At 51.4% G+C, this 23955-nt stretch overlaps 4 protein-coding genes across 4 annotated transcripts; all 4 read left to right on the top strand.

The window, feature by feature from the left end:
* Nucleotides 1-2264: 2264 nt before the first annotated feature.
* Nucleotides 2265-3953, top strand: COL26b_004840 (uncharacterized protein; the record flags this gene model as incomplete). Its single annotated transcript, XM_053177703.1, has 5 exons — nucleotides 2265-2463; nucleotides 2617-3243; nucleotides 3445-3662; nucleotides 3718-3843; nucleotides 3930-3953. The coding sequence occupies 5 exons, from the start codon at nucleotides 2265-2267 to the stop codon at nucleotides 3951-3953; spliced, it is 1194 nt and encodes a 397-aa protein (XP_053038415.1).
* A 5276-nt stretch (nucleotides 3954-9229) lies between these two features.
* COL26b_004839 (uncharacterized protein) lies at nucleotides 9230-10242 on the top strand (the record flags this gene model as incomplete). Its single annotated transcript, XM_053177702.1, has 2 exons — nucleotides 9230-9276; nucleotides 9336-10242. The coding sequence occupies 2 exons, from the start codon at nucleotides 9230-9232 to the stop codon at nucleotides 10240-10242; spliced, it is 954 nt and encodes a 317-aa protein (XP_053038414.1).
* A 1151-nt stretch (nucleotides 10243-11393) lies between these two features.
* Nucleotides 11394-11894, top strand: COL26b_004838 (uncharacterized protein; the record flags this gene model as incomplete). Its single annotated transcript, XM_053177701.1, has 1 exon — nucleotides 11394-11894. One exon carries the CDS (start codon nucleotides 11394-11396, stop codon nucleotides 11892-11894), a length of 501 nt encoding a protein of 166 aa, XP_053038413.1.
* A 7248-nt stretch (nucleotides 11895-19142) lies between these two features.
* Nucleotides 19143-22996, top strand: COL26b_004837 (uncharacterized protein; the record flags this gene model as incomplete). Its single annotated transcript, XM_053177700.1, has 11 exons — nucleotides 19143-19322; nucleotides 19375-20125; nucleotides 20180-20309; nucleotides 20477-20506; nucleotides 20562-20701; nucleotides 20759-20956; nucleotides 21023-21102; nucleotides 21150-21295; nucleotides 21363-21784; nucleotides 21841-22022; nucleotides 22097-22996. The coding sequence occupies 11 exons, from the start codon at nucleotides 19143-19145 to the stop codon at nucleotides 22994-22996; spliced, it is 3159 nt and encodes a 1052-aa protein (XP_053038412.1).
* Nucleotides 22997-23955: the final 959 nt, after the last annotated feature.

Raw genomic sequence — 23955 nt, 5'->3', positions numbered from 1 at the left:
CCTCTCGCAGAAGCTGAATTCGCACGCTTGCGGGGCTGTTTTTCATCTTATCATCGGGGTAATGTTGATGATTCGTCAAGTAGTTCTTGTTCACACCTGTCTGTGTATGCTTGGCTTGTAGTTGCTGCAATATGCTGCGAAGGAAGTTCTCCAGGAAGCCTCCAATGGTGATATCTTCCCGCAGAAAAATGGCGATGACGGCGTCCATTTTGCTGCTGTACATGTGTCGAAGCGCTTTCGTCGCCATTGCAGACAGTGTTGTCTAAAAAGGACCATAAGTCCCCCTGTGATTAACATAAATTGCTCGATGGAGTGATGCATAGCCATTCGCAGCGAACGGACATATTCTTGACTGAAGGCTCTAGAGACGATTTGAATACTCACAGCCTGATGTTGCCGATTCGAAAATTGTGAATGTTCTTGGCAAAGAAAAGAAGCTTTTCTCACCTTTCCAGAGCCCGGAGTTCCAACAAACAATATCATCCAAGTTTCGTTCAGATGCGTGTGCCAACACTGGAAGGTAGCACCACTCAAGATTTCACTCCCAAGTGACGGCCAGGTATCTACTGGTGGTTCCTGCCATTCACTCAGTGCCATCTCCATTTTCTTTTCTACTTTCCGTTCATTTTTGAATGTGTCTTTCATAGGTAAGGAGAGGCTATCCTCAATATCGGTCATCTTCGGGATAGTCGTGCATGAAAATGGTTCAGCAGCACGGCGGCTTCGAACATTGTGATCAGGTTTAAATCGACCGAGCTTAGAGGGGAAAGGAAATAGAGGACCAGCGAATCAGAGGTGTGCCAAGGCAGCTGAATGTCTCACGGGCGCAAAGATCCTTACAATCAAAGCCGTCAGCCAGACACAGCCCATGCAGGGGATGCAAGCAATGCCGGGTCACACAACAGCCCTGGAGAGATTAGAATTATAGGCTCTCGTGCTACAACACTTGACGGCCAGGCTCAGACCATAGGCAGAAAGCAGCCTTATTCGGCTGATTGCATGTCTGGGCTCACACAGATGGGTGGCTGTTACGACGCGCTGCTGCTGGGAAGGCGTGGTGAAGCCAAGCCCCTCAAGGGCCTGCGCCTTGCAATAAACCCCCCTCCCCGTGGTTGGTCTTTAACTCCAAGACGGAGTTGATCAGCAGGCAATTCATCCCTCATAACTTTCATTTTCTGGCTCAACTTCGGCGCTAGGACGCAAAGTCTTTGTAGTTTCTCCCGAGACTTCAGGAAAACCAGCTTCGGCAGCAATTTCTGGGAAAGTGCTATCGGAATCCTACATAATCTCGAAATGCTTGTTCTACCACTCTCCCGATATAGGCTGGCGCAGTTTCCTGCCGGCCTTCCTGTCTGACCGACTCTAATTTCTGGGCATCATGAAGGTCATATATGGTGGGCCCACTTAAAAAAGAAGATGCCTTGTGTAAGTTTGTCGGCTGCCGCCAGCCTTACGCACCTCTGACTGCCAAGCCGGCACGAGTATCCAATGCCCCTGAAATATTGTAAGCGCGGTACTTTATACCCCCTGTAAGCACCATCCACAGGCAGGCCTGTATTTGTGACCAATAGAGGATTTGTGTGTTTTTAGTTCTACACCATCAGGCTGGGAGTAAGTGCGTAGTAGGATGCTGAGCCAGGATGATGTTACAGTAGATCTGGAACGGGGCCAAGTAATAGGCCTTGGAGGGCCATGTACTGCCGGGGCTGAATTGAAGAAGTATCGCGCGACGATTGCGCCCCAAATGGACGGGAAGTGTACCCGGAGCCAGGAGCCAGCAACAAACGCTATCTCTGACCAGGCTGCAATAGTCAATCGAATAGACATGAAAAAGGAGACGCTATCCACTACTTGGAATTGAAGTTTGTGGAAGACTTTGTACTATGATTACCTATCAGCCCAGTCATTCGTTACTTATCTAGAGCTCTTCGCACGAATGATTCTTCTCCAGTATTTCACAGTGCTTTTGAGCACCTGCTGCGGTCTTGTTCTCGCACGACCATCTATCCGCTCGCCAAAAGAGCTTTCACGCCGTCAAGAGGCTCCTGTTGACGACGTTAAGCATCTGTCAGTATGCGGAGTCATCATTGATGAAGTCAACAAAGGTGAGTCAAAGTTATTTAGCGTAGATAGGTAGTGAACGAGGAGATCTGACGACAACAGGATTCGACGCCTTTTATGCGATCGATGCATACGACTGCTTGATGAGCGTTCCATTCCATCAGGCCCCAGCGCTGCGTTTTATCGAATACTACAACACGACGATGCAGTTCCAAAGCACTCTGGTTCATTTAAAGAACCCACCTCCGGGATATCAGCAGCCCGCCTTCGACTTTATGGGCGGCCTCGAAGAACTCAAGCGTAACGTCATAGCGGGATTCTTCACAAGACAGTACGACTTTGAAGTCGCTCTGCAATACCTGGTTTACGCCGTGAACGATGCCCACGTTGACCTGTACGCGGGTATTCTATCTGTGTTCTCATTCGCAAGCCCTGTTTCTCTGGTTTCGGCATCGGTTGATGGGAAAGAGACGCCCAAAGTATATTTTGCAGGTATGCAGGATCTCACATGTAGGGGAATGGACCTTGGCGGGCTTGCTAATCTCTGATGCGCAGACGACATCCTCAATCGCCAGGAGAACAATCTCGAGACCCCGATATCCGCCGTGTCACACATCAATGACGAACCAGTCGCTGAGTATCTCGCAAGATTCGGGTCGCTGCAGTCAGTTGGCATGCTTGAACCCCACGCCGACTGGAACGAACTCATGGATAGCCCTGTCCAAGACATTCAGGGGATATTCAGCATCTTCGCCGGCGCAAGCACTTTCTTTCCGGGCGAAACCATCACATTTTCCTTCGAAGACCCAAGCATGGAAAAGGTGGAGTTACATTGGCTAGCTGTCTACAACATTGCAGAGTTCACAGGCCCTCTAGAAACCCCAGGCGACTTCTACAACTTCTTCGTCCTCGGTCTGCTGCCTGCTTCGTACTATGATGTTCCGCTCCCGGCAGTTTTCGGAGGCCCATCTGGTACGGAAGACGTGTCCGCAGATAGCGCAACAGAAGATGCCCCTGCAGATGGTGCAATCGAAGACGGAGCGCCAGGCGGAGCGTCAGACGGTAGCTGGTACGAGACGAGCTTTCATGCCTTCCCAGCAAATCCAGATGTTGTCCAGGATGATCTCGGTCTTGACGAAGGCGGAATTCTTACCGGATACTTCTATGAAGACATGTCCACAGGTGTGCTAAGTATACCACATTTCAACCAGTATGGGCTCGAGGTGGAGAGCTTTGCCCAGTCGCTTGCAGAATTTATCACTGGAGCAAAGGAACGACAGCTATCACACATCATAATCGACCTCCAGAAAAATGTTGGTGGATCTACAGGCATTGCCCTTCTGCTCTTTCGTGAATTTTTTCCTGGTTTCGATCCATTCGCAGGTAGCCAGCGACGGAGCCATGAGCTCGGCAATATCTTAGGTTCGGCCACGACACGATACTGGCAAAGCCTTGCAGCCAACACTGATGAGAGGTCAGCACTTGTGGCAGACGAGTGGGTAATTGCGACGCGGATAAACGACGAGACTGGAAACAACTTCACTTCATGGGAGGAGTACGAGGGACCCAGACGACAGGGGGATGACGACTTTTCACTCGTGGTAGGTCATCCGCGTTTTCTACTGAAGTTTGTCCGCTGACTTTTGCATCTTTCAGGAACGATATGATCTGAAGAACCCGAGTTTTCATACTGCTGCATTTGATGGATGGCTCCTCACTCGGTATCTGGATGACAGCGAGAAGGATGCTAGAGCGATGTGGAAGCCCGAAGACGTAGTAGTCGTAAGTACAGGACAAAGTTTCTAGGACCTAACGGCACCTTCTAACACCACGCGATCTTCAGCTCACTGACGGGACTTGCTCCTCAGCCTGTGCTTTATTTCTTGAACTAGCAAAGAACCAAGCCGGTGCCCGCACCGTCGTCTTAGGCGGTGCTCCGAAGGCTGGTCCAATGCAAGCAGCGAGTGGAAGCCGCGGCGCACGCGTTTATACTGACAGCCTACTCTATGACGATATGAGCTGGATCGTCAAAAAGAATGAAGCTGTGAAGCCCTTGTTACCTCATAGTCGGAACGACACAGGCATCTTCATTGATCACATGACATTCAACCTCCGTGATCAGTTGCGCAAAGACAACACCTCTTTGCCCCTCCAGTTTCGCTACGACCCAGCCGATTGCAGACTGTATTTTACTCTTGACAATGTTTACAACATGACCACTCTCTGGCATGACGTTTCCCGCGCTGCGTTTGAGGACCCAAGTATTTGCGTGGAGGGCTCAACGGAATACGCTTCACAAGGTGGCAGGGAAAAGCCTCCGCCGGACTCATCTGCAGTTACGCCCCCGCCCCCACGACCTGGGGTGACCTTCACTGTCGACCATGATCCGTCCACCGACAATGGCCTCCCAGCTGGCGACGTTCTAGCCGAGTACAGCCTCAGAATCCCAGACATATGGGAACCGTGCCCTACGGACACAGGCACATGCTCAGCAGACGGCCGACGTTGCCGTACTATAAGATATACTTGCGATGAGGGAATATTCGATGAGATGGCTTGCGCGCCGTCCTGTTTTATTCAACCCGGCAAGGCTTGTTTCGCTTTCAAGGCCGACAAGATTGAAAACTCTTCTCAATCAACAAAAAAGCAGAAGAGAGTTGTGTTGCCGGCCCGCACTCAAAAGAATCATATAAGCCCGCGTCCGTCAGATCATAAAAAGGGGTCTCCAACATCTGCCAAGAACCGCGTCCAAAAGAGAGGATACAAGAGACCCAAGCATAACGAATCAAAATTGTGCTCTGACAGGAGCCAATTTCCAGGCGTCGGTCGGAAGAAAGTGGGGATGTGGCCTCCACGAACGGGCTCTTCTTGATGACTTGACGTTTTAGGTGACTGAGTGTGTAGACCGTGTGTCGAAACTGTCGACTTGGATTTGTGTTTCCTTTGGGGCTCTGGTGTATTCTGGACTGCCGGGGGCGGACAACTGTGGTCACATAATGCACTGGACTCCTACGTAATTCCCTGATAATCAATCTTGATCCTTGTCATTTCATAATTCATAATCTTTCGTCGACAGCGTGCTGGCCACATGAGTTCGCAATGAAACACGTCGCTTGATGAAAGCTGTCTATTTTCCAGATCCGAGTTCCCAGCATGTAAACTCAAGCAATGCGCCAGAAGTGGTGCCAAGAGGACTACTTGAGGGTTCCCCCTGATAAATGAATGGCTCGATAGCCGCTACTCTCGGCACGTCGCCATACAAGCGCGTTGTTAGCGCTGTTCGCTCGTTGGCGAAAAGTTCCAAAACGCTGACGTCGAACAGGACTCGCAGAGAGAGCAGCTCCTGCGTCCGTCTATTCTCGTCGGATCCGTCGACGTATGTGAAAAGTGTATGAGGCGCCGTCTCGTCAACGACGACGACCCCTGTCTCCTTGGTTAATTTGTCTCGTCTTATTGTAAGTCTTTCGCATGCAGAATCGAATTCTATCGTTGCCTCTTGTGCGTTATCTGAAAACTTCAGTCAGCAATCATGATTCTTTCTAGGAGTGGCCGAGTAATACTCGCTACCTCCAAAAGTGATCTTCAGTCCAGCTGACTGAACCTGAGGAGATATCTCGAACGACACAACAACTTCAAGAGTTGAGCATCCCTGGGGAAAGATAAATCCATCTGATGACCTGACCGGTTGTGTAGATCTCCTCAGACCCCTCAGTCTATCATCCGGGACGGCGCAAAGTGTCGTTACTTCGTAGGTAGGCTCGTCGCTTCCCTCCTGAACACCGTCCTGGCGGAGACCGATGGATGATATCTCTTCAAGAGACGAGACAAGAGACTTTGTCACTCTCCTCAGTCTCTGAATCTTCAGAGCTCGTGGAACTGATAGGAACCCAGCCCAGCCTTGCCGCCTTTTCAGCTCGATCGGTAGGTCTTCCTCGACAATCCATCCCACGATAATCCGTTGATTTGTCTTTGGATCCCAGAAAGAGTTGCCGGCGTAGTAGGCTCCATGGTCAAGAGGTCCACCGTACGAGTGCTTCATCCTAGGTTGCCCCTCGTGCGCTTCGATGGTGCCGCACATCCAGAGTTGACCGTGGTCTTTGTCGAAATCTGAGCGACCTCTGCTCTTCTCCGTAGCTAGCAAACCCTCAACTCCCATGACCAGGAAGTCATGCGTCCTGTCGTTGTCCGGATCCTGGAGGCTGAGGAAGTTTGTCACTTCCCAGTTGGCGCCGTGGTCGGCTGACCATCTCGGTGATTGAGAGAAGTTGCAAGGAAGGGATACTAGAGGCGAAAGAAAAGACCACTTCGTAATATCCTCACTGTCAAGTCGGTAGATAAATGGCGTCGGTCCTTGGCCAAGAAGTCCACCGGAGACGATGCCATATAGTGTCTCCTCTGAATCTCCTAGAGCTTTAGCCATGGAAGGCCATGTCGAAACGAAGGGATCTCTCCATCCCGTCACCTTGAGATCTGTCGGTGGACCAGGTAAGATCGGAGTTGCGTGGCGGTCCCAAGTCCTCCCACTATTCATTGATGTTGCCAGACTTAATCCTTCTGATCCATAGTTGTAAGGTAACGTGTGGTGAATAGGGAGTATCCTGGCAGAGGTGTAGAATGTCGTCATCTCCCCAGGACGAAGCTCAACAGGCGATAGACATCCCGTAAAAACACCACCTTGGTCTTCCGTTTCGTTCGGGACGATCGACGGTTCGACAGAGACATCCCATGAGAGTAGGTCGCGAGAGGTTGCGGCTCCCCATTTGATGTTGCCCCATTCAGGAGTATCTGGGTTCCATTGGAAGCCGATGTGGTAACAGTCGTTGGCTCGATCGTAGCCAGGTGCACACGGGTCGTTGAGCCACCCTTTCGGTGCAATCAGGTGGAATTTCGGTCTCCATTTGTTGAATGCATCTTCTTTGTCGAGAAAGACGTCACCGTCGTTGGGTTCCGAAACAGAGGTGGATCTCGAGTGTGCACATGATCCCCCTTCTGAAGCCGAGTTCCCTGAGGATTCAGGATGGGCAGAAGGAGGACTGCTCGGCTGCTCTGAAGACATGGCCAAAAGTCCAATTATCGAATCTGAAATATCAAAGTAGAAACATCAGCTCTGTAGGGTATTTTTGATGCGAACATCCGCTTGATATTTCCGGCAGGTTTGGCGTGTTGCTTTGAAAGGCCCCCATCGGCGCGGGAGCGGCTCGCCGCAATCGTCGCTAAATTGAACTTGCCATTTTCGGACAGTCGCCGATCACGTTCCACCTAGACAGCTGAGCCACTTCGCAACGATAATTCAACCTGTGGCAACAAACAACGTCTGCCCAGAATCAAGGAGCAAGTGACCACTCCGGGATGGTGTGCACTGTGCATCCGCGGAATGTGACTGGTTGTTGCCGTTGAATTCCCATGTTGTGTAACCTGGGGCACGCTGCAGAATTATCGGGCCTACTGGACCAGGGGTTGGTTGGCTGCTAACGTTTCCGTCGGCTAGCAATAATCACACTGGACTTGCAGATGGTTCGGACTCTGAGCGGATTAGCATGTTCGGGGAAGGCCCCGCAAGCTTGTTTTTTTGCAATTCAACTCTCTGCTATTCGCTCGACTCTGGGTTTCTCTGCTCGACGATGACGCTACATCGCGAGGTTTTCTCTCCATGGTGCGTGATTGATTTTCCCCCTCGCCATTCAATACAAAGAAGGGGCCTCCCTGATTGCATAATCGAAAATAGTTAAGCGTTTCAGCACGGAGCGGGATGCCCGCACTGGCACTCCATGTTCTTAGTGCGGAGGCGGCGAAACTTTCCTCATCCCGCACTACTTACTCTCCGACCTCATGCAGCCCGGCCGACGCGGTATGTCTGCCCAACGTCGCGACCAGTCAGCACCATAAGACGGCGCCCCGGCTGACGTTCGTCGCGTGTTTTGTTGCTCGCCATGGGCGATCAATATCAGATCGTCTTGGACCAGACCCTCTCGCGCGTCCTCCAGCCACGCGCGTGCGACCACTGCTTCGTGCGCAAAGTCAAGGTGAGAGATTGCAGGCCGCCCGTCAATAGCCACCCGGCCCGGCTATGTTTATCCCGCCGGCCTGGCACTAATACTGATATGCCGCTCCGGTACAGTGCGAAAGGACCATCCCGTGCACGACATGCATCGACACGGGGCTCACCTGCTCGTACCAGCGCAGGCCGCAGTACAAGTTCAAGGCTTCAGCTGACGGCAGTGCGAACGGGAAAGGCAGCGCGAAAGAGTCTTCGCAACGCACAAAAAAGAAAGCGGCTCGAAGACTGCAAGAGTCTCAAGACAGCCAGACCTCAATTGAATTGACTTTCGACAGTAAGAGCGCATCGGTTGATTCAGGGCGCGAACATCGATTCGTGCCGTCAGTTCATCAATGCTTTAATGATGGCGGTCTTACAACAGCCAGTGGGGACTGGTTTGGTCAATCCGGTATCGTGGAGTTGGACAACGACAATGAGACACATCGCCGTCCATCAACAAGCCTAGTACCCATGGAGAGAGTTCCCGAGTTCACATCAGCAGCATTTCCAGATTTCTCACTAGGTGGCATGCACAACCTACCAGAGTCAATACTGTCTCACACCTCGGATCCACTTTCCATGGTGCGGATGCACCCATCACCAAAACTAGCGAACGCTCAACTCAGATGGCGGCCACCCTCACCGAAGCATTCGTCGCCAGCTCTGAGTGCCGCCTACTTGTCTCCTCTAGGACCTGCCAGGATATCCCAACTTATCAATATCTTTCTGGCTCGACTTCATTTATCCATGCCCTTCTTCAGGAGGTCATTCTTACTAGTAAATCTCAGGAGTCGTCGGCATGAGTACGACCGTCAGTTCAACGCCTTGGTGCATAGCATCTGCGCCTACACACTATTCCAGGCAATCCACGCCCAAGACAAGCCTTTACTACCAGATCGCCTAAAACTAGCCGAATCGGTATTATCGTACGTGGCAGAGCAGCATGGCGGCGCGGACTTTGGACAAGACCCATCGGTGGAAGCCGTTATGACCAGTTTCTTCCTCTTCGGATGTCAATTCTGCCGCGGCAATCATAATGCCGCAACGGTGCGGTTTCGTGAGGCTCTCACGTTGGCAGAGATTATGAGACTGCATGATCCATCAAGCTATGGCAACATCAGCCCTGATGAGATGGATCGGAGAGTACGTACGGTAACGGCGCTGGCGTTTGTGGAAAGGTGAGTTTGCATCTTGTGCTGCGACGGAACGGAATCAGGACACTGACCGCCATTTGCAGGATATATGCGCTGCAACATGGCTCTACATTACAAATGCCTCGCCTGATGGGTCTGGATATCATGGCTTTCCACAGGCTCATCAAGCGTGTCTCGTCAGCCGAAGAAGCTGTGGAAGATTTAGCTGTTGAGGGCTTAGGTCGCATGATCGACCAGATTGACTTCGTCGACGAGACGGTCGTGCGATGCTGGAAGTCCGACTGCAACCTGGACCCAAATACAAATCACATCTCCGCAGAGAAGCTGGTGCAGCTCCTAAGACGATATAGTAAGCCATTAGAAGCGAGTCCGTCCATGGAAAAGGGAGGTGCCCAGCACGCGGATATTTTACTCACTCGACACTGGATCCGCAACATGCTCTGGAACCTCGCCTTCCGTCACGGCTTCACCAGTCTCTCTGACCCCATTGTCGAGCTACGGCCTGACTACGCCATCGACATCGCCGCCGAGACAATTGATGCCTGCGACTTTTTCGATATACGTTGTTTAGAAACGCACGGAGTCGGGCTGGCAGAAAAGCTGTATGATATCGCGAGCAACTGCGTACGAATTGCGCAGACATTCCCGGCGAATAGCGGCGCGTTTGCCGGCGACTTTGGAATCCCCACCTCGGACCATGATTCCTGCGCTACGTCCATCAGTGGAACTCTAGACTCAAGCTCGTCAGCAAGCGACCCATCCGGATGGGTGACCCAAATGCCTACCATCGAGATGGACTGGGCGGCCTCGAGAACAGCCCAAGTGATGGAAACCCTCAACAGGTTTCTCGCGTTATTCGCACTGTTCCGCAAAGGAAAGCATCCGTTCCTCAAGCCATTCGTGCAGCTCATGGCAGGGCTGGACTTTCCCCAGATGACGACGGGCGACCCGCCATGGGATAACGGCGTGCATATGCCGCTTGTTATGTAGATAGTACTAGCACCAGTGATATGCCAGGGTGTAGATGGGACGGGGATTATGATTTGGCGTTCAGGGTAAATTATTCGGCAGTGGGTAAAATGTTCGGTAAAAAAAATGGAGAGCTATTTTTTTTTCGTACCGGAGAGTGCTTACAATTCCCATCCTTGGATAATGGCAAAGGCTGAAACCACCAGCTTGCCCCCGCATATTGCCCGCGCGCTTGTCATTCACCCGAATATTTTGAGCGAACACTTTGCCCGAAAGGCTATCCCCGGGCCGTCGCTTCGAAGCCTTTCCTAATCGGGACAGTTCCCGACAGAAACTGCCGCTGTCTTGAACGTGGCATGGCAGGGTGCTCCCGGGCGATACTTGGCATGCTATTTGTTGGTCCGTCCCTACGATGGCATCTTGCAGATCCGCGGCGGAAATGTTGCCTGGGCTTTTGTGGCGGGCGATAAGCCGGGTTGGTGGTTTAACCGTGCTTTTGACGCCCTTCCTAGTCATGGCGGCGTCGTTGGAGCATATTTCCGTCGTCTTTTTTGACTCGGACAGAAAAGGCGTCGGGTCATCCCCCGAACGCTATGAGGACCCCGCGATCTGAGAACTTCTCGCATCTGACGTCAGTAAGATCGAAACCGAGCACCGTCAGCAAGGCCTTTCGACGTCTGAAATTCTTCATCGGTATGCCCGTTTTCTCAACGACGCAACTTGTGGTATTTTGTTATTGTCTTAGGGGAACTTTGAGGACGCAGCTGGCTGCTGTTGCTGTATGCATGCTCCGAAGACCTAAGTATGTGTCTGAGAGGAATAATCGCAACTGAAACCAATGAAAATATCAACTTTTTGAGCTTCAAATGGGGTTGCTCCGCGTGCTGGTCCCCGAGAGCCGAGAGAATCGGCCACCGCATCCAAATCGCCGGCAAGTCGCGCAAGTCGGACCGCGATCTAGCGGTGACTGTGGGGCCGCAATCGCCGATTTCGGACGGACTCCGCCCGCCGGAGAAAAACCTCAAGCGGCACACATGACCCATCTTGTCTCACTCAACAACCTGCACCTTTTGAACCTCACTCACAACCGTGCATCTTCCAAACGGCCAATCTCAAAAATCAAGCCTGCACAAGCATCAGAATAGCCCGGCGTTATCCATTCAGCATTCACAATGTCCACAACACCATCGCAACCCCCAGCCACCTCCGCCGTCCCGGCGCAATCCGACCCCGCGGCCTTCGCCCACATCGAGAACTACATCGAGACCCGCTGCAACGCCTCCCCGATCTACAACTTCCTCTTCAACCCCGGCCTGAAGCTCACCCACGTCTCCAAAGGCCTTGTCGTCGCGCGTCTGCCCGTCACCGCCAACCACCTCAACTCCTCCGGTAGCATCCACGGCAGCGTCTCGGCAACCATCGTCGACTGGGCGGGCGGTCTGGCGATTGCGGCATGGGATCTGCGCGAGGCAACCGGCGTGAGCGTTGACATCAACATCAGCTACCTGTCTGGTGCGAAGCTGGGTGATGAGATTGAGATTGAGGGCAAGGTTGAGAAGGTCGGAGGCAGCTTGGCCTTTACGCATGTCAACATTTACAAGGTTGCTGCTGATGGATCGAGGGGTGCGACTGTGGCAAATGGAAGGCACACTAAGTTCGTGAGGAGCAGGTAATTCAGCATTCTGTGTGGCATGGAAGGAGCATGAAGTACTGGTGGGTGTCCGGGCTGGAATTCATGGCCTTCACCATACCTAGAGATGCTGCTGAGTGGCACAAAGACCTGCATAAACTATCCACTAGAAAGACTGAACATCATCGTCGGCTTTTAGTACTGCCATATCCTACAGCGACTGTCGTGTCGAGAATTTGTAGCTTTTGAAAGGGTTCCTGAGGCTCATTTAAGACGCTATTGGCCAGGTCTTTCATGGCAGACATTGGCGAGGCACCCCTTGTCACCCGGGGAGGAACGGAGTTCAAGCGATTTTCGTTCCTTGAGAAGTTCACTCTTACCTCATCGAGAGAAATTACTTGTCTTCATGAGGAGGCTGGTAGCAGGCTCTGGAAAAGGCGCCAAGTTCAAAAGAAAAAAAATATATATACAAGGCTCTCGAGTAAAACTTGCAATAGCCGCGGTCTTTCGTGAGTCGGATGATTGGTGGATCAGAGACGTCGGGCTGGTCGTGTGTGGCTCAAGATTTAGGCTGCAGCGTGAGCTGTTCCAGATGATTGGCCCACGCGTGATTACGTCCTCGCCGCTTACCCCTCAAATTCTCATGATGCTTTGTTTTCACGCGTCTTCAGGCAGGTCGTTGCCGTTCATTAGCTTGCAACGAAAGACTTCAATAGGATCAAGTTCCAGTCCTTGCGAATCTTTTATCAACCAAGAACAACTCAAATTTGCTCACGATGGCCGGTCCAACGGCATCAAACAGCGACGATGCAGAAGGTCGGGCAATGGAATTACAAGTCACCCTAAAGGGTGACAATTTCTGGGCTTCTGCCATGAAGCGGCTTGCAGAACACGATGTCAGCCAGCTTCTGAAGGCAGTTGGGCCACAGGGTAACCACGACGCAACTCTTCGTGGCCTCCTCGACGCAATAAATTCCCGGAAAAGGGAGTGCATGAAAAAGCGCTGGAAAGTAACCATCAAAGATCGCACCATCATCCTACGCGACATTCTCGAGAAGATATCTGTTTGGGTCAGCAAGGTGATTGTAAGTGTCAAGATGTGAAACTGAGAATATTCGCCGAAAGCTCGGAAAGAGTGCTGATAAGTGTGCTGATAGAAAATTGGAGACGTAGCAGTGCAGTACGACCCTGTGAGCGCAGCTCTACCGTGGGCTGCTGTCAGACTCGTAATGCAAGCTAGTGTCAACGATGTGGAAGTATTTGGTTTTGTCCTCGAATCCGTTGAGAGCATCACCAATGTCATCGCGACCTGCACCATATTTGAGCTTCAGTATTGCCGGCAATCAAATCTGAGGTATCCAGTGAACCCTTTTTATTTGGTGCCATCTTACTCTTCCCCGAATATAATAGCTGACAACTTCCTGCTTCTCTGATTCAGCTTGGAACTCTTGGCTCAATTGGGCGAGGGGCTAGTCAAGCTATATTCATCCATCCTTCAATATCTTGCCTATGTGCTTCGGTATTTTGAAGCCGGATCTGCCATCCGCTTTGTCAAAAGTACCGTCAAATCAAAGAGCGACTTAAAAGAACTCCATCACTCAATTGAACAAGAAAGGAGTAGGTTGTGGGATTTGTCCAAGCTCGCCGAAGCTGAGAAAGCCAACTCGATCCTGGTATCCATGAACCAATTGGCTCTTCAGAACACATCAGAGACATCTTTTCAAAAGAGGCAAATTTCAGATCTACAACAGATCTTGAAAGAACTTGCTGAGCCAATCAGCCGGGTTTCCTCTGGAATTGAAGCCATCCAAGATGGGCTGCACAGAACCGAGCGTCTACAGATTCTCAAAGCAATCTCCAACATTCCATACAGGCTGCACCACAAGACAGCCAGAAACGATCGTCTGAAGGGCTCTGGACAATGGCTTCTCAAGAAACGGGCATTTAGAATGTGGAGAGCAGAGAGCAGCTCTTCTGTCCTTTGGCTTCACGGCATTCCAGGCTCCGGTAAGACAAAGCTTGCGTCGTTGGTGATCGACGAATTGGAACAATCCGAGACTGTTGCATTCTTCTACTGTATGAGAAACCCAGCAGAGCCCCAAAGAGGTCAAGCAAGCAAGGTTCTTGCAAGCTTAGTACGGCAACTCTCTATTGTGGGCTCAAGTTCAATCATCCTGCCCCCTGTAGTAGCCAAGTACGACGAAGCTCTCTCTGGCTTTGCCGAGTTTCATGATGTTGCTTGGTCTTTGGACGAGTGCCAAGAAGTGTTCCTCGAGCTTATGGAGTATCACCCTTCTGTTACAGTCATCATTGATGCTCTGGATGAAATAAACCAGGAAGATCGGCAAGGACTTCTGGATTCGCTGAGTCGACTCCTTGACGAATCACCAAACCTTCTCAAAATCTTTCTTTCTAGCCGGGACAACCATGATATCTCACTTCGCCTGACCGGGTCGCCGAATATTTATATCGAAGCCGACGACAACGACGACGACGTTACAGCTTTCATGTAAGTACCTCATCTGCAGTAACAAACTTGCTGCAAGAGGCTGACCCTTCGGCACACAAAGCCAAAGCGAACTAGAAAAGGCTCGACTCCTGAATGGCAGACTAACAGAACATCTGCGGACAGAGATCACCCACAGTCTCATTCATGGCGCCCGTGGCATGTAAGAAGTCCAACCTGTACCATCACTATTTGAGCGGAACTAATAGCTCGTTCTTTCTTCAGGTTTCGCTGGGTTGCCCTCCAGATCCAATTTCTACGTCCCCTAAAGCTTCCCGCAGACGTTCTAACAAAACTTGGATCCCTCCCCGCAACGTTAGAGGAATCGTACTGGGATATCTTCCAATGCATACGGGCATCAGGGGAACATGCTTCCAGACTTGCGACGTTCATTTTTCAATGGCTACTGTATGCCCAAGGAACCCTGGCGACAGCCGAAATTGCCGCAATTGCATCAGCACATTTGTCAGCTGCCTCGCTACAATACAATTACAGCCCCTCCGAAATCTTCGATGTGTGCGACAATCTTGTCACAAGACGCTCCAATACTCGGTTAGGTAATGATTATTTAGAACTATCACATCTCTCTGTCCGAGAGTTCTTTGAAAACCTCACAAACCGAGGTATTCAAGAGTTCCTTCCTTCTACTAGTAATAAGGTCCTCACAGAGGCCTGTTTACGTAGTATTTTGCGTTCACCCCAGGTCACTGTCCTTGAAGGTTCAAGATCAAGGACTCGTTACCCATCATCCTTCTGGGACAAGCACGTTGAGAAGTGCGGAAATCTTCGAATGTCGGAACCTCTCAAAAGCCTCCTTGTCAGGTTTATATTTGGTGACGGTTATGTTTCCCGCGCCTTTGAGCAGTGGTGCCAAAAGTCCTCTCGGTACAAAAGGGCACAGGACAGTTTGAAAGCAATTCTCATGGATGACAACGTGCCCGTCGGCAGACAAGCCGCGATTGTAGGATCATCGGAACCCTTACTCCTGGCATTGGAACTCAATATGCCCGAGATTGCTGACATGGCCTGCCAGCTACGAAGGCTTTACTCAGACAAGTCGTCGCTTGACCCCAGAAGCCTTTCGGCCCAGGACTTCTTGGAGAAATCAGTACTAATATTCAGGCTTGCTGCTGTTCGCTACTGGCGTGTGAATGTTGGAATTTGCATTGGACGACATATTGTCATGCAATGTGTCAAAGGTGACTCTCAAAGCCTGCAGGGTATAAATCCTCTCAGAATGGCCGCTCAAGCAAATAATACAGACTTAATCAGTGGCCTTCTCGCACAAGAGCATGGAGGACTTCAAGCTGAATTAGTCGCCGTTGCCGAAGCCATAGACGAGGGTCATCTCGCAGCCCTACAAGTCTTGGATCACCACATCAGTTGCGGAATTCAAACAGATCAGAGAGCACACATACCAGTCGCCATAGCTACGGCGATGGAATATCGAGACACGTGCGTCAAAGACAAAGCTCCTCGCAGCAGAAGTTTGCAAATTGTGGCATCAGCCATTGAGATCTCAGATATAGCCACAGACCAGTCTAAGGAATTAGGGCAGGCTTTGTTATGCGCCGCAGCCTACAACAAAACACCGCTGTTGATTCGATTCCTGTTGAATCGGGGCATTGGCCTCACCGCACTGTCCAAAGCTCTCGCAATTTCGATTGCGAATGAAGACCCTGGTACCTCGAAGGTCCTCCTCGAACATGGAGCTAAGAAGGAAATTCATCTGGCGGTTACTGGAGCGGTCATTAATAGTGACCGGTCTGCAGCTATGAGGCTTATTGCAGCTGGGTATCCTATTGACGCCCAACATCCTCCTGGGCATAGAACAGCTCTGCATTACGCAGCAGAAAAGGGATTTCAAGACGTCATCAGCTGTATTCTTCAACGGAGGATAGACATCGACCAGTGCGACAACGATGGAAAAACACCACTTCATGTTGCGGCTGAGAAGGGAATGACTGAGTGTGTTTCAGTTCTTTTGGATTATGGGGCTGATGTTTTGGTAAGGGATCGGGCCGGTAAGCTTGCTTTAGATCTAGCCAAGGCGAGATTCAGAGAGTCAACGGCAGCTCTGATCACGAGGCGACTTCAGGAGTTAGTAGAATTTAACACTTGATAGCAATAGGCGGAACTGATAGAATACGGACGTTTTGTTGTTTCACACACGCATGTTAAAGATAAAACCGAGTAAGAAGAGACGCCAATCTTACGCACAGTGAAGGTCACTCAATGAAAACCATACCCTTTCTTCTTAAGACAGTCTGTCTTAGGTTCTGCGAACTCGTATCCGAAGTTCCACCAGATAGAAACGACGATGAAACGTACTTCGTAGTAAGCAAGACTACCGGCAACAGCATACGTCATGCGAGGAGCGTGGCGAAGCTTTGAAAGACTCCAGTTCACCCAGACGGTCGTGTTTTCTCTGGACTATGAAGACGCCCGAACCGGGCTCCGGCACGATACGTTCAGTAACACATCCCGCCGACAAAGGATGACTTCCGCCCTCGCTTGACTAGCCAGCCACCCGCGAGAGCGAACTCATCTGTTTGTTTAATAGTTCATAGTATCATATGAGGTCTTAATGCGTACTAAGAGTTCTTGACCCAATTAAGTCTTTCTACATCAATAATCAAGTACCAGATTGAACCTACCGAATGACGACTATTCGGCAGAGCTTGCAGCTCCAGCCATGTAACAAGAGACACTGGTCAATATCCAAAGTCCTGCCCCAACCCCATGGAAAGGGAGCGAACTACTATGCGTTCTACCTACGGTGGGATTCATATCTGTCCGCCAAAGAGAGCACAGGCCATCAACTAAAACCAAAGCCATTTATCCTTCTCGAGTGGTTCCAGCCCCGCATACAAAGGATCGTGTTCCACTCGCATCCGGTGGGATGGCCTTCATACACCGTACCTTTTCGGAGCCTAGAATGCCCTGCCTGAGCCCCGGGGACATGCAGCACAATATCCCTGGTAGCGAGAAGAGTGGAAAGGACCATTGTGATCAATACTTCTTGAGTTTGCACCCTTTCGGAAGACAGGGCGCCGAAGTGTAGCATTATCAGTTTACCAGAACGGCAGACTGTCCGACGCACGGCAGACGCAGAAAACCCTGCCCCTGACATGGTTCGAGTGATGTGGACTCCCAGAATGACATGATTTTGCACGAAGCTAGTGCATTGTAGGTGGAGTTGCCATCGCAAGATCCGTTGGCCACTGCTAACAGTCAAAATACCGATCCCCGTTGTGACTGTTCTGCTCCATCACACAGCGGAATGCGCGGGATGCGTGCTTGGGACTTGGTTCTTGATGTCACCTCCTCTGGCTAGGTACGGAGTCCCATTTGTGAGCAGTGCAAGGTCCCAGATTAGGCTGAATAGGCGCGAAGAACCAGGGAAATGTCACAGGAGGTGGGTCATCATACAAATTAAAGCTTCGGATGCAACATGCGTACCTGTGATCCAACGCTGATGACAGGGAGCTTTTGCAGCCGGGAGAATAGATTCTTGCGTTGCAGGGTTGAGAACTCAAATAAGGTACCTCCGAATTATTGCCGTGTCTTAAACGCGAGTCTGTCGAATGCAGGTTTGTAGACAATCTGGCCCACTAGTAGAATGTGAGGGTAGCAATCAAGGGTCCTAGTACACAAACTTGTTGGTCCAAAACGGGCAGCTCGTGGGTAAAAAATAACTCAACCTTAATTCCAATGGTTTGCTTTATCATCACATCTAATCAATCTAGGTGGATAAGGTGAGGCTCGGGATCGCCCTCGGATATGTCCCGGAACTCTTCAGAAGTCACATTAAACTTAGCATCCCCGTACAGGATTTAACAAGCGAGTTCAACATCACCACGTCCATTGTCCACACCGGAACAGCTACCCTGGCATTGATTTCTCGGTTACGATAATGCCCACAAAGAATGGTGACCAAGCTGGGGTTAGCCATTGCTTGAAGAAGCAATCCATCATAGCCGAGGGGGTCAGAAATGCCCTCAATTCCAAGTCGCATGCTACCTCTTGACGTGCTACCTGGTCGAGTTTGACGTTTTATGCCGATTTCTCTTTTGGTTTCTTTATTCCTTTCACGTTTTTGTTCGTTGGAAACAGGGGTTCAAAGCGTTTGGCGCGAGAAATGAGCCCCTCATCTAGAACGCACACACTCTCGGACAGCTTGTTATAATCACAACTGATCCCGGCGGGCTACTCACGAATGCATAATTCAGATGACCATTTTCTGAACCAGTCTATATGAAACAATGTACCACTTTACCGTCTTTCTAGCCCAAGAGCATTGAACCATGGGTGACATATAAAGGGTACTCATCAGGTCTGCTGGCTGTTGCGTAATAAGAGGAGCCCGGACCTTCCAGAAGAGGAGGCTCGCCGACTTAGTTACCTTGCATTCGGGCCAAGAAGGTAGTGTGCCCAAAGTCTACAGCTAGCTTCACGCATATGCAGCTGTGCGGCTACTCAACACCATCGAACCATTAAGCCCCTCTCCGTCTGCATGTCCAATTGTTAGGATCATGCGAGATCTAGGTGGGATGAAGTCGTGTTTTCGTAGCCTGACTGAGCCTAAATCCGACATCGCCGAGAGGAAGCATAAAGAAGGACTCATACTCAGCATGGATGAGTTCAAGAGTTCAAATACGCTTTGGGAAACACATCAAGATTCGAGTTATAGCAGCAGCTGTGCCTGGTCGTCTTTGTCGTTTTCTGCGACGCTCTCTTGTCTGCTCTTCATCACGATAGTAGTTCACACTACGGCAGAGCTACATGGCGGCAAAGCTTCTCTGGACACTTGCAGTATCGCTGGCTTTGGCCGGCATAGGCCAGAGCGCGACTGTGCCAGGCAATGATGCTGCTCTCGCTGCGGCAGTGGCCGCTCCAAGCCGGTACATCGTCCTGTTTGAAGAAGGGGCGGTCGCCAACTTTCAAAAGAGAGACGGCACAATCGTAGGGTCCTCGGACAGACGAGTTGCTATACGTAAACGCTGACGATTTTAAGGATGTCAGAGGCTTTGCAACAGCCGTGTCGTCTCACATCCAGAAGAACACGAAGCCGGCCCTGACCTTCGATTCCAGCCTGTTTCGTGGCGTCTCAGTCGACGTGCTTGATGCGAACTCGACTTCAGTTGACCAGATTAAGGCTATCGAGGGCGTTTCTCAGGTCTGGCCCGCGGGACTGTTCACCATTCCGCCCACTTCAGAAGCTGTGATCTCCGATTCCGACCGGCCCACATGGTCGCCGCACAACACCACCAGGGTGAACGAAGTCCATCAAAGGGGGCAGAAAGGTGACGGCGTTGTTGTCGCTATGATTGACAGTGGTGTTGACTACAACCACCCTGCCCTCGGCGCAGGATTCGGCCCCGGTTTCAAGGTTGAAGGCGGTTATGATCTGGCAGGCGACAACTACAGTCCCGGGGGACCGACCAACCCGGACTCGGATCCGATGGACTGTGCGGGCCATGGTACTCATGTTGCTGGCATCATCGCAAGCCAGAACGAGTATAACCCGGGTGTGGCGCCGAACGCGCGCCTTCGCATGTACAAGGTCTTCGGTTGCGAAGATGGCACCACCGAGGACATTGTCATTGCTGGCTTCTTGAGAGCCTTTGAAGAAGGAGCTGATGTGATTACTGCATCTCTCGGCTCGGCACTTGGTTTTCCCTACATTGCTGCATCCATTGTGGTATCGAAGATTCAGGCCGCAGGTGTGGTTGTCACTGCCGCCGCCGGGAACAGTGGCAGCGCTGGTAAGTCTACCAACTCCAACTCCTGACACCGCAGCCTTAACTGACCACCTTTAGGACCCTTCTGGACCACCAACCTGGGAAACGGCTTCGGCACCACAACGGTCGGAAGTGTTGAGCAGAGCGACCGTGTTGTGTACACAGTGAAGGCGCGATCGGCCAACGGCACGACTCGTGATATTGTACAGTCCTCTAAATGGCATTGCAAGATGTTATCTGCTGACCAACCTTTCCAATCTAGATCTACATGGAACCTACGTGACGTCCCTTCGATCTCGTCGGCGATCATGGTACATTCTTCTATCCGGATGTCCGAACTCGGGACGTTTGCGACTTCCTAACTACCCAACCAAGAGTTCCCAAGGGCAACGTTTTGGTGCAAAGGTGTGTCCGATCCAGAAGATCCTGCCCAGAGCTCTGCTAATGTTTCCTCTTACAGACAGGGCGACTGCGATTGGTCAAGAATGGATTTGATCACTTGGGGTCGGGTCGAATGGGTGTTCTATTACGGCAAGCAGGGCGAGGGACTACCAGTTCCAAATCGCTTTATTCAAGATGCTGGAGCTCAAGCCAAAGGATGTAAGTGGATATCGTGCCGAAAATTCCATGACTGCGAAAGCTGATCGCGACGCGTAGTGGCCGGAATTACCTACGAGGACGGGCAATGGCTGCTGCAACACTCCGACAACAACATCACAGTCACGTTCGAGTTTGAAGAGAACCCTAGGCCAGTCTCTCACCGTTGGACCGACGCCAATGGAGTCAGGACGAGTGCTTTCAGCTCCTGGGGTCCAACATTGGATTGCAGGATGAAGCCAGAGATCGCCGCGCCCGGTAAGCAAAAGTCTTTACAGACATGCTGCTCTTCTCATTCGGATGTCTCCTAACACAGTCCTGCAGGCGCAACCATCCTCTCCACGTATCCCCTCAAGCTTGGGAAGTGGGCCACACTTTCGGGAACTAGCATGGCAACTCCTTATGTATGAATCCAAACTTCACAGCAAAATGATTGCATGTACTGACGAAGGTGAAGATTGCCGGCGTTGCGGCTCTTATACTGGGGTCCAAGGGAGGCCGCGCTGGTTGGGGCCCTGATGCCGCACGATTGGTGCACGAAAGGCTCATTGCCAGCGGTCAGCCCGTCTCCATGAGAAACGACAACTCTGCTTACACGTACGTTCTCCGCCAACATTGCCACATTTCGCCTCTCATACACGTCCATATGCTTACATGACTACAGTCCCGTGGCTAAGATTGGGGCTGGGATCGTTGATGCCGTCAGGGCGGTCGAGTACAACACGTTCGTGTCGCCTGCCAACCTCAACCTCAACGACACCGTGCACTTCAACGGCGTGCACACAATCAAGCTCACGAATAGAGGCCAAGAGGTGGTTACGTACAATGCTACTCACCAGAATCTGAATGGCTTTCAAGCGGTTTCGATCAGCACCAAGTACGTGGACACAGATCCCGACATCGCTGGGTACTTCGCGTCGGTGGCCCTGTCAGCCGAAAGTGTCACAGTCGGACCAGGTGAGACGGTTGAGATAACGGCGTCATTCACGGAACCGGACAACGGCGTCTACGGGCTCATGCCCGTGTACGGTGGGAACATTCATCTCTGGGGCTCCAATGGAGAAGACGTCCGGGTCACATATATGGGTACGAGCTGCGGTCCTGCCCGTCGATGGTTGTTGCTAATATTTCCTTCTGCGCAGGCGTCAAAGGTCCCCTTTACTCTCAGAACTCATGGCTCTACACCCCGTCATTTATCCAGAACAAGAACTCGGACAGTCTCATTGGTTTCCCTGACGGGGAGGAATATTTCATTGGCCAGTGGGAGAAGCAGCCGGCAGCTCTTTATACCAACAGCTGGGCGAGTGAGGAGCAGAGTTTCGATGTAAGTCACCAACCTCCCAACGTGGACACCTCCAAAATTGGACGTTTTTGGCTAACTGCGGTCTTGTCATCTAGTACGTGGCCAAGGACTGGACGCCTGAGGACTGGGTTTATCCTCCTGTTCCAGGCAAGAACAAGTGGTTTGGATCCATGACCAGTTCCGAACGTGTTTTCCCCGCCCTGTTCCAACCTCGAATTCCCACCGGGAGGATGTTTGCTTATGGCTCCATGAACATCAGCCAGGGCACTACTCTGGTACCCGGCGAATACCGCATCCTGGCCAGGAGTTTGCGGATATATGGTGATCGCTCCAACTTGGATGATTGGCAGACAGCTTTGTCAAATTGGTTCACCCTCAAGGCGCTGCCCCCATCAAACTCCACCACCACCACCACATCTCAGACGGCTACTTCTACTTCAACCACTGCACCCACCTCCGCTGCGCCACTCCCACCTATCGCTGTCTGCGGCGAGTCCGTTCCCATCAACCTCACGGCTCGCATTACTACAGAGACCAGCAGATATGGTCTCAAGTTGAGCTCCGACTTCTTGGTCTACGACCGCCGCGGCGACGGTACGCATTTCGAGTGGGCCCTGACCAACGAAGGTTACCTCAAGACTCGCGACATTTCGCGCAGTACACCAGTGGACATCTACGCAGCTGTGCATTCCAACAATAACGGCTTAATCTACATGTATACGCCTGGCCAGATATCGGGAGCGTTCTCGTATCTTACTTGCGCGCGACAGGGAACCGAACTGCTGTGCACAGCCAACACGAAGTCTTCTTTCTACGACTGCCAAGATCCCGAAGACAACGAGGCCTACGTTCACATCCGCAGCGGCCCGGAAGTTCGGAGCGGCTGTCGGCAGGTAACTTTCAACTTCGAGGATCTTCCGCAGGCCTGCGACACGCCAACCGCTAGTTCTCCTGCGACGGTCAGCGCAGCTCCGACGGTGAGCCTCATGGTTTGAGAGTGGAATATTTTTGGGGGGAGGGGTTTGGGGATTTATGGGATCGATGCTTCATCATTCTTTTCCCAGCTTCACGGTCACTCTTTCGTTATTGTCTACCTCGTGGACAGCCACCCTGGTCCCTGTTTGGGAGCATTTCTGTTGCTTATTTGTGACCTGCTGTCATTTGCTTTACTTTTCTAACATGTACATATTTACAGACAAATTATAAGAGACATGACATAGGTCACGAAGTCATTGCCACATTGTCGTGTTGTGTTGTGATCCGGGCAGAATTTTGTTCAGGCCATTTCGACCCTGAAGTCAAAGACATTCGTGTCTTTCACTACATGCTATGAGTATTATGACGATCGGATAGGAGGCATTGAGGACTGCTTGCGTTGGGTGCTATTGGTGTGTGATATTGGGGTATTCTTTCGCTTGGCACTTCTCAGGGGACCAGAGAATTTGGTAGTTGCCATCACCAACTGGTCGGTTTAGATCAAAGCGACTCGAATGAACTTGGATATTTGCTTATGTCGCGATGGGGCCCCGACCCCCAAGCTTGGTCGGCTTGACTGTTGTTGCTGAATTGCATGGTGACTTTCGGCTTTTGAGAGAGCCGCCCCATATGACTTTCTGTGATCGGCGCCCCGCCAACAGTCTAACAGGAAACCTTATCTTCTGCCAGATCCAGAACTCGTGAGTATGTGTCCCGGGAGAACCGTTCCGAGGCCAACTCAGTGGAAGAAACGGTGATGTGACTAGTTCTCCATGTGCTGTCTCTGAGACCACCCGGTCCATGTGCTTGCAGGACTAGGGGGAGGCGCTAAGCCATACACCTGATCCCGCTTGTACACACTACCGTGGCCCCATGTTGCACGAACCTCCTGCTGAGCTTCTAAGCGTGCCAAGCTAGATCATTAGCATCGAAAATGCTCGAGTCTCGGAGCGAGCGGGACATTTTTTCGAGATTCTCC

Source organism: Colletotrichum chrysophilum (assembly GCF_026319265.1).
Source record: "Colletotrichum chrysophilum strain AFK26 chromosome Unknown scaffold_30, whole genome shotgun sequence".
Classification (NCBI taxonomy): domain Eukaryota; kingdom Fungi; phylum Ascomycota; class Sordariomycetes; order Glomerellales; family Glomerellaceae; genus Colletotrichum; species Colletotrichum chrysophilum.
The sequence above is the reverse complement of the archived record's forward strand: the minus strand, read 5'-3'. Positions and strand labels throughout refer to the sequence as shown.